Source organism: Photinus pyralis, unplaced genomic scaffold (genome assembly GCF_008802855.1).
Source record: "Photinus pyralis isolate 1611_PpyrPB1 unplaced genomic scaffold, Ppyr1.3 Ppyr1.4_LG8, whole genome shotgun sequence".
Taxonomy (NCBI): Eukaryota; Metazoa; Arthropoda; class Insecta; order Coleoptera; family Lampyridae; genus Photinus; species Photinus pyralis.
This window is the reverse complement of record NW_022170819.1, coordinates 10,426,468-10,435,072: the sequence shown is the minus strand read 5'-3', so window position 1 is coordinate 10,435,072 and position 8,605 is coordinate 10,426,468. Positions and strand designations below refer to the sequence as shown.

The following is an 8,605-nucleotide window of genomic DNA, read 5'->3' as shown; positions in this document are numbered from 1 at the left end:
AACATTGGCAAGCAGTTAAACGAATTTTTCGTTATTTAAAACAGACTTCTCATTACAAAATTGTTTATGCAAAATCTTCCAACGTAAACCTGTTCGGATACACAGACGCTGACTACGCTGGGTGCATAGACACAAGAAAATCTACGAGTGGCTATATTTTCATGCTCGCAGATGCCCCTGTAACATGGAAATGCCAGAAACAAACAGTCGTTGCGCAATCTACAACCGAGGCGGAGTACATCGCTTTGGCGTTAGGTGTTCGAGAAGCCCTATGGTTAAAGTCGTTTTTGCAGGAGTTAGGAATAAACCATCCCCAGGTTACAATCAAAGTTGATAATCAGTCAACTATCAAGCTGTCGCAAGCGCAGCAGCTCCATAATCGAACCAAACATATAGACATTAAAGTTCATTTTGTGCGCGATGAAATTGAAAAGGGTAACATTTGTGTTTGTTATGTAAATTCTAGTGATCAGTTAGCAGACATTTTAACTAAACCTGTTACAAAGAATGTTTTAGATCATTGCCTGAAAAATATGAATATTTTAGATTAAGTTGATTTTTGAAATATTTTGTTCTGTATTAGAGTATGTCTGCATATGTATTTGTAGAAATCTTTTTGATTTTTGTTTTCAGTTAGTAACACTCAAATAGGTGGGAGTGTTGAAATATGTAATATTTGGTGTGTTACTTTGCAAACACCTTGTATTTGTTTGACCTTCAACATTCTATTCTATGGTTTACAGAACAGTTTTAACATGTTCGCGTTCGCGCGTTTTGTGTGGTTATGTCAGATTTCCTTTCATTGTTTCTTTTACAAATAAGGTTTATTATAATAAATGTATACCTACGTATCATAACAGCGAGGTTTAATTAATAATCTCAACATTCTCCTCCTAGAAATTGCGTGGTTGCCAACGCTCAAAAATGTCTGCATCGTCGTAGGTTGTATATACAAGGTGGAGCTTTTCAACCTAGTTAGACAAAGCAAGTTTTAGTTTCGTTTGCAAGTATATTTCATTAATTAGATTAGATTAAATTATGATGGTTTTGTAAGAAAATGATAATCACTCTCATTATTAAAATGAAGGGGATGTAAATTAGTTTGTAAGATGTGAAATTTAATGTGATTAATTTGTAATTTGACTCCTGTAGGAATCTGGAATTAATCTAAATTTCATCAGGAGAGGGCGGTAGTTTCGGAGACGTCATGTTTGTTGACATTTCCCACCAGTACAAGTACCATCACCATTTCAGTCCCACTTCCTTCCGAACACTATATAAAAAGGAACCGAAGCAGAAAGGGGGTCTTAGAATCTTTGCCCTGATTCTAAGTACCACAGTCCTGTTCCGGTTTTGATACTGGATGCTAACAAGGTTAAGTTACAGAGAAAAAGATCGACATGAGATAGATCAAACTACAAGGCAGATCAAAGACCCGTTCTGTCAACGTTTCCAGTTGGGTCGCATTCAGACATACAATTTAGTTTCTGTATAAGTGTAAATATTTAGTTAATTTGTGTACATATATTTCTAATCATTATATTACTTATATTCTACCAAGCTTTAGTTAATTAAGTAGTGACCTGGATCTCCGATATAGAGCTACCCAGAACAGCTCCCTGTGTTCCTGAACGTAGGCAACCCAACATACACGAACAGAAAGTGGTGCAGAAGAGAGGTTTTCGAAGTCCTTAGCTGGTTACGAAGAGGTAAAGGGTAGCCTGTAAACCGCTAGGACCAGTACAAGTTTTAAAAAAAGGAAAAGTACCCTTAACTAAAGAGTACCGATAATTGCTTTTTTAAATTTAACATTTAATTTTACTGTTACGGTGGACATAATTAAATATGAATAATAATAGGTATCTAATTACCAAATTAAATATTCGCCAGTTACACGAGGAAACCAAGGCTCAGTCGATACACCGGAACACTCCTTAGCTCAGGATGAAAAAATCTGAGTCAACGTTCAAGGAGATGATGAATGTTCACGATGTCATGCAGAGTGACTGGGTTCCGGAGGGTCAGAAGAAGAGAAACTCCATGCAAGAAAGTTCGGAAAAAGACACCAAGTTGGTTTCTCCATCAAGACAATACACTTTGTCATACAGTAAAGCAATATCTTCCGTACTCTCCCGATTTGGCCCCGCGTGACATCTACCATACCTAAACATTCAATCAGCGTCGAAGGGCCCATGATTTGAAACTCTGGAGGCAGTTAAACAAACATCGGCGGAGCTACTCCACAGCTGGGCAGAGAATGGCTTGTAGTACCGCTACCAACAATGGAAAACTCGAGCAAAGATGTCTAGGGATAGGAAAGGGGTAACTTTCATGTTCCACAATTTTTACAATGGAACCGTTCTGTAGCGTCAGTTCTGTTATTTAAATTGGTAAGAACTCCAAATTTTTATTAATTTCATTTGAATGTGTAGTTCTACGTAATGGTTTTGTGTACATCATTCGATCGCACTCATTTTAACTTAAATTTGAGGACTTATCTACATTCTCCTGCTGCAACATTGAACTTTGTTCCAAATTGGCAAGCAAATTGATAAGGATACAAGGTTTCTGTTAATTTACCGTCTATCACTGCCTTTAAGCACATATAATGCAATCCCGGATTGTTTCCAACTATTCCTTTGTCTAATTCTTTTTTACAAAATGGAATCGGCATGGCGCTGCACTTGTTATTGACCAACTTGGTACTACAGAACGTTGTAATCGGATTATAACCATAACTCTGTTCTCCATCCTTATTGCATTTAGCAGCTCTGTGCTCCAATGGTTCTCCCACAGTCTTTGGCGGTAAGCAGAAGTGATACGACTCGCAGTCGTAAGGATCGGGAAAGATTCCAGTGGAAGAACAACCAAACGGAGGTACTTCGGTGGGAATACACACGGTACCCGTCACACATTTTCCCTTGTCGCAGAACGTTCCAGTCGAACACGTTCCTATCGGATGTATTTTGCAGTTAGTACCAGGACTCTCACAGACGCATCTGCCTATCTCCGAGCAGGATTTGCATGTCAATCCAAGTGGAAGAGTAGTCGACTTGCAAATTTCATTATCATCTCTCTGTGGTGCTTGCCGATAATCAGCATAAGAATTGACAACGTTGACCGTGATAATACAGTGAAGTACCTGAAAAATTAAAGTAATTACATACCATAAAACGCATTTCATTTGGATGGGTTGATAGGCGTGCCCTATTTTTCGTTTGGCACAATCAACAATATCCGCGTACCGTACTTACAGTAAGCTTAAGAACTGTGATAAAAGATGGTTGCTTCATTTTTTCAGTACCTACGTTACGGACAAAGATTGAAGTATTTTTATGAAACCAATACTCTTTATATCAAAATGGTACTGGGTACGTCATCTGAGGTAGTGTCGATAAGATTAGTAGAACAAAGCATTTGAGATTCTCAGATGACCTAATGATAAGTGACATATTGCAAAACGTGTTTTATTGTGGCGTCCCATCCAGATACCTTCCTCACTCATGGTCTGGCGAAAATTTTAATACAACTTTTGAAAGTCACGTGTGAACTGAAACCATTAAATTTAGAAGCGCTTCTGAGATGTAATCTGAGAATTCGAGTACACTTTAAAACTAAAGTCTAAATATGCTTTGCTTTGTGGAGGGACAATAAGTAGCCAATACGTGCATGACGTAAGTATTGCGCCGTAAATAAGTGGGCGCCAGCGCGGCGAAGCTAAAGTACTAAATCGTCTGGTATCAGAGCTGTGGTTAGCCAGGACACGTTGGGTAGAATTTTTCCGATCGGTTTATATCGGTTCCTATGAGTATGCATGTAAACAGGTATACAGAAATAATGCCCTGTATATAAAAAATGTCAAAAAGAAGAGTGTGTACATGAACATTTTTAATAAAAAGTCGACTTCCCGTCCCATTTGAAAATGTGTTATTTGTTTATTTGAACGATGGCACTTAGGTATGGAACACAATATCATTCAAATGTTCGCCACGGTTTCGGAAGCACCCTGCGGACACGGAGCCCTTAAATTATAATTTAAAAAACTCTAAAAATGATTGAACCCTCCACCAGTCCTTGGTCTAGTCCTATAGTTTTTGATAATTCTTATCGGTTTTGTGACTATCGAAAGGAAATGCAATAACTCAGAAAGACGCTTATCCTTTACCGTATCTTTCCTCCACCTTAGATCATTTAAAAGACACATTTTTTCCAGTATCAACATTCATTCCGCTTACTGGTAAGTACCCTTATCTTTGATTCTCAACTTATTTCAGATTTCATTGTACCTGAACGCGGTTTGTTTCAGTTCACTCGTATGCCTTTCGGTTCACATAATTCTCCTGCAACCTTCCAAAGATTAATTGATCGTATTCTTGGTGCTGATTTAGAACCCCTTTATTTCGCTTACCTCGATGATAGTAGTTGGAAAATAGACCTTTCCGAAAACATCTAAAAAGACATAATAGCGAGAATGCATGAACGCATTCAGTCCCGCTGTAACCTTCGACATTAATAAATAACATACAAGAAAGACGATTACGTATGGAAATGAAATTTTGTACTTTCTGACGTTACTAAGAAGCGAGAACTTCAACGCCAAACTTGCTCCCAAATTTATCAGACCGTTATTTCTAGATGGACTTACGAATTAAAAGATAAAGACGGAAAATCTTTAGGTACTTTCCATGTAAAGGACCTAAAACCTGACCCTACTAGTACTGAACCTAGACTAAATTGACTTTTTACATTTTGACTACTGGATTTGGCTTATTGACTTTGTTATTTGCACGTGTAGGTTCGAGTAGGTTTTGGAACCGTTCGAACGGAGTCAATCTGCATAGTGCGGTGGTTTCTTTTATTTTGTTCTTGAGGTGTGTAGTAAAGACGTGATGATGTGTAGAGATTGTAGACTTCGGCTCATTTGGTTTTGTATTTTTAAGATTTTGGGTTTGACCGTCTGGTTTGCATTGCGGATTTGGTTCCTAATCACTTTGCTGCTTCACAGGATCATAATGGTCGATTTGGTTGCTGCCAATTCAATTCGGCTCCAGAAGTGTTATTGCTGGATGATGATATATGCTACTGGAATATATCATTTCCTTTGTAGAAGTTTAACTGGTCTTTCTACTCTTCCATCAAGCATTTTCCTTCTTCTTTTCCGTGAAGTTAGTTAATGATTATTGCCAGTCATGAGTGTAGTTTTTTTCGCTGGTAATTCAAATTTAGTATTCTTATACTCTTGTTTATCTTTAAATTCGACGTTTTATTTGATATTCTTACGCCATCTAGGTATTTCGTTTGGGATCCACCAGTTTTTGATGTAGTTAATTCCTGTAGTAAATTTGGTATTATCTTAGTATGCATTCCTTATTATCTTAGTTCTTTGTCTTGCCGTTAGATGCCCTTCTAGTGTTAGAGATTTCCTTTACCTAATTCCTTGTCTTGTTGCTAGAGTTCGCACTTTGTACCTTTCTGCACTTCCCTTCTTACATTTTATTTTACTTCTTCTGCTTTCACACTGATTACATGCGAATGTTTCTTTTGGCACGCCATTACTTTTCTGACTTGGTGCCTACCGTAAGGGATTTATTGTTTTGGCTTTACCATAATTATCTTTCTCTTGATGTCTGTGGTGGCTCTATTGAAGCGTTTTTGCGAATCTATTTTTCCATATAAACAATACGAGGTATGTTACATTATGCTGCAGCATTTTTGTCTTAATACGTATGTTTTTTTTTGTACGGCTTTAACTTTCCTCGTCGTTTACTTTAGCTTTCCTCAAACTTTGTTTATAGTTTCTCTTCAGTTTTTTTTATGATAAATTTTACGTTGATCTACCTGGATATTACGTATTACTTACTCAGTATGTTGATGATACAGCATTTTCTTTTAGACCAGTCATCTTATTAAGGGTTGGTTTTAGCGCGTCAATCGATGGATGAGTTTCTGCATTATCGGCTGGAAAAAGTCTACTTCAATTGCACCAACTATTACTTGTGACACACGAAGATTCTTGACCGTTCCTGAACTGAATTATTTTGTTTATGTTTTGAATTGATTAGATCAATAGAAATTTAATTATCTGTGCATCGTATTTTTGGGCATTTAACGTCTATTCTTTATACCCCGACGATTGTAAGGATAACTCGTGGTTGATCAAAATGTTGCTTTTACTAGTGTAAAGTCATTCGAATTATTTAATCGCATTGAGTATTAATTACAGTTTTAATTAATATCCGTTTGTCTTCGTGCCAGACGTTAGCATTGCTATTTCGCAATATTTAATGTGCAGCGCGATTCACAATACTTTTAATTTGTTTGTTGTGTATTGCATATTTTTGCTGGTGATATTCACCCTGGCCCACCTCTACATTTCCTGAGCTTACCGTGTGCTTATCTCAAGGTAATTTTGCTACATTTCCCCAAAGTGAACGTAACATAGTTCTCTTTCAATTGTCAGATTATTTAGTTTCGAAATATAAATTTTGCTAGGGGAGAGTTTGTAACCTGTTTTTCTGCCTGAATATTTTAAATTTATTTAACGTTCTTTTTGCTACACCTTAAATTCAACTCAACATTCTTTTTCACTTTTACTTTTATTTCAATACATTTATTAATTAATTTATTAATTTATTAATTATCTGTGTATTTTCTTTGTAAGTTGGTGTAAGATCAATCCATGTTATGGATTTTCATTTACCTTACTTAATTCTTATGTCGCTAAATAAGAGGTCATCCGAATGCACTTTTCTGTATTTTCCCTGTATTGATTTCCACCATTTTGTATGTGCGCATTTCCTATAACTGTAGCACAAATTGGATCGTGGTACTTGTAACGCGCCATATTTTTATCATACTTTTGAGTTGTTTAAAGTTACGATTATTTTGTCATTGCCCGTTTGTAAATCACAGATCGTTTTTGAAATAGCATTTTGCTTCTGTTTGGTTAACGTAAATTGACTTATTGGTTCTTATTAAGTGTTTAAGAAGATTATATAACGTAGAGAGCGAACATCTTATGCGAATTTGCGTGCCAGTGTAATGTTAGTTGCCTACAAGTAATTTTTGCATTTTTTACGAACAAGTATTCGAGTACCCGGCTGACACAATTAAATATGAATAGCTATTTCCAAATTAAATATTCTGAACACCCGTTACACCCCGAAACCAAAGATCAGTCGATACACCGGAACATTCTTTAGCTCAGAATGAAAAAAGAACTCAAAACTCAAAATGTTTATTAATTTCAGTTACATGTAGGTACCTATACATAATTCTTAATTCTAGGAAATGGTTTTGCACATCATACGCACTTACTTTAAGTTAAATCTGGGCACTTATTTACATTCTCCTACTGCAACATTGAACTTTGTCCCAAATTCGCAAGCAAATTGGTAAGGATACAAGATTTTTGTTATTTTACCCTCTATCGTTGCGTTTACGCACATATAATACAATCTCGGGTTTTTTCCAACCATTCCTATGTCTAACGGTTTTTTACAAAATGGAATCGGATTGGCTGTGCACTTGTTATTGACCAATTTGGTACTACAGAACGTTGTAATCGGATTATAACCATAATGCTGCGATCCATCCGCAGTGCATTTAGCAGCCCTATGTTCCAATGGTTCTCCCACAACCTTTGGCGGTAAGCAGAAGTGATACGATTCGCAGTCGTAAGGATCGGGAAAAATTCCACTGGAGGAACATTCAAACGCCGGTACTTCGGTGGGGATAGGCGTGCTACCCATCACGCATCTTCCCTTTTCGCAAACTGTTCCAGCCGAGCACGTTCCTACCAAATGTATTCTGCAGTTAATACCAGGGCTCTCACAGCCGCATCTGACTACCTCTGAGCAGGATTTGCAGGCCAATCCAAGTGGAGGGATGGCGAATTTGCAAACCTCATTAGCATCTGTCTGTGGTGCTTCACGGTAAATAGCATGAGAATTGACAACGTTGACTGTGATAATACAGTGAAGTACCTAAGAAATTGAAGTAATTAGGTACCTGAGTGAAAAACGCATTTCATTTGGATCATGTGATATACGCTTGCCTTATTTTTCGTGTGGCACAATCAAGAATGTCCCCTTTGAAATGCGAAATATAGCAATTGTTCAATACTTACAGTAAGATTAAGAATTGTGATACGAGATGGTTGCTTCATGTTTTTAGTACGTTACGGATAGAATTTGAAGTATTGTTATGAAACCAACACTTTTATATCAAAATGGCCCGATCTTCATCTAAGGATATGTCGATAAGATTAGTAGATTAAACTTTTTGAACAAAAAATTCGAGATTTGCAGATAACCAAATAATAAACGAAGCTCAGTGTAAATTGATATATTGCAAAACGTGTTTTATTACGCCGCGCTGCTATAGCGTATCTTTGAATATAAAATTAGGAAGAAATCTAACTAAATGGGAACTTGTGGTTCTGTGACAATCGGCAGAGAGGCAAGGTGTACCTCTCCCACTTTTATAATAATATAATCGGTTTTATAGCGAATATTATGCTACGAATTGCGTTTGAACTGAAGATTTCAATACCTACTGTGTTCTTTTGTTGGTACGTATTAAGGCTGATTCTCACTATACATAA

The 8,605-nt window shown here is 36.9% G+C and overlaps 2 protein-coding genes across 3 annotated transcripts; both read right to left on the bottom strand.

Annotated features, from left to right (window-relative positions):
* Positions 1-2,381: 2,381 nt before the first annotated feature.
* Positions 2,382-3,572, bottom strand: LOC116179385. The gene is made up of 2 exons (XM_031499174.1): positions 3,255-3,572; positions 2,382-3,142 (listed from the first exon to the last, which is right to left on the bottom strand). The coding sequence occupies exons 1-2, from the start codon at positions 3,291-3,293 to the stop codon at positions 2,495-2,497; spliced, it is 687 nt and encodes a 228-aa protein (XP_031355034.1). The 5' UTR covers positions 3,294-3,572; the 3' UTR covers positions 2,382-2,494.
* A 3,763-nt stretch (positions 3,573-7,335) lies between these two features.
* On the bottom strand, positions 7,336-8,377 carry LOC116177618. Of its 2 annotated transcripts, XR_004146714.1 has the most exons (3): positions 8,129-8,377; positions 7,851-7,985; positions 7,336-7,795 (listed from the first exon to the last, which is right to left on the bottom strand). XR_004146714.1 is itself a non-coding variant. In XM_031496628.1 (2 exons), the coding sequence occupies exons 1-2, from the start codon at positions 8,165-8,167 to the stop codon at positions 7,338-7,340; spliced, it is 687 nt and encodes a 228-aa protein (XP_031352488.1). In that variant the 5' UTR covers positions 8,168-8,377; the 3' UTR covers positions 7,336-7,337. The 2 variants fall into 2 exon arrangements, 1 of the variants encoding a protein (XP_031352488.1); XM_031496628.1 differs by having other exon boundaries at positions 7,336-7,985.
* Positions 8,378-8,605: the final 228 nt, after the last annotated feature.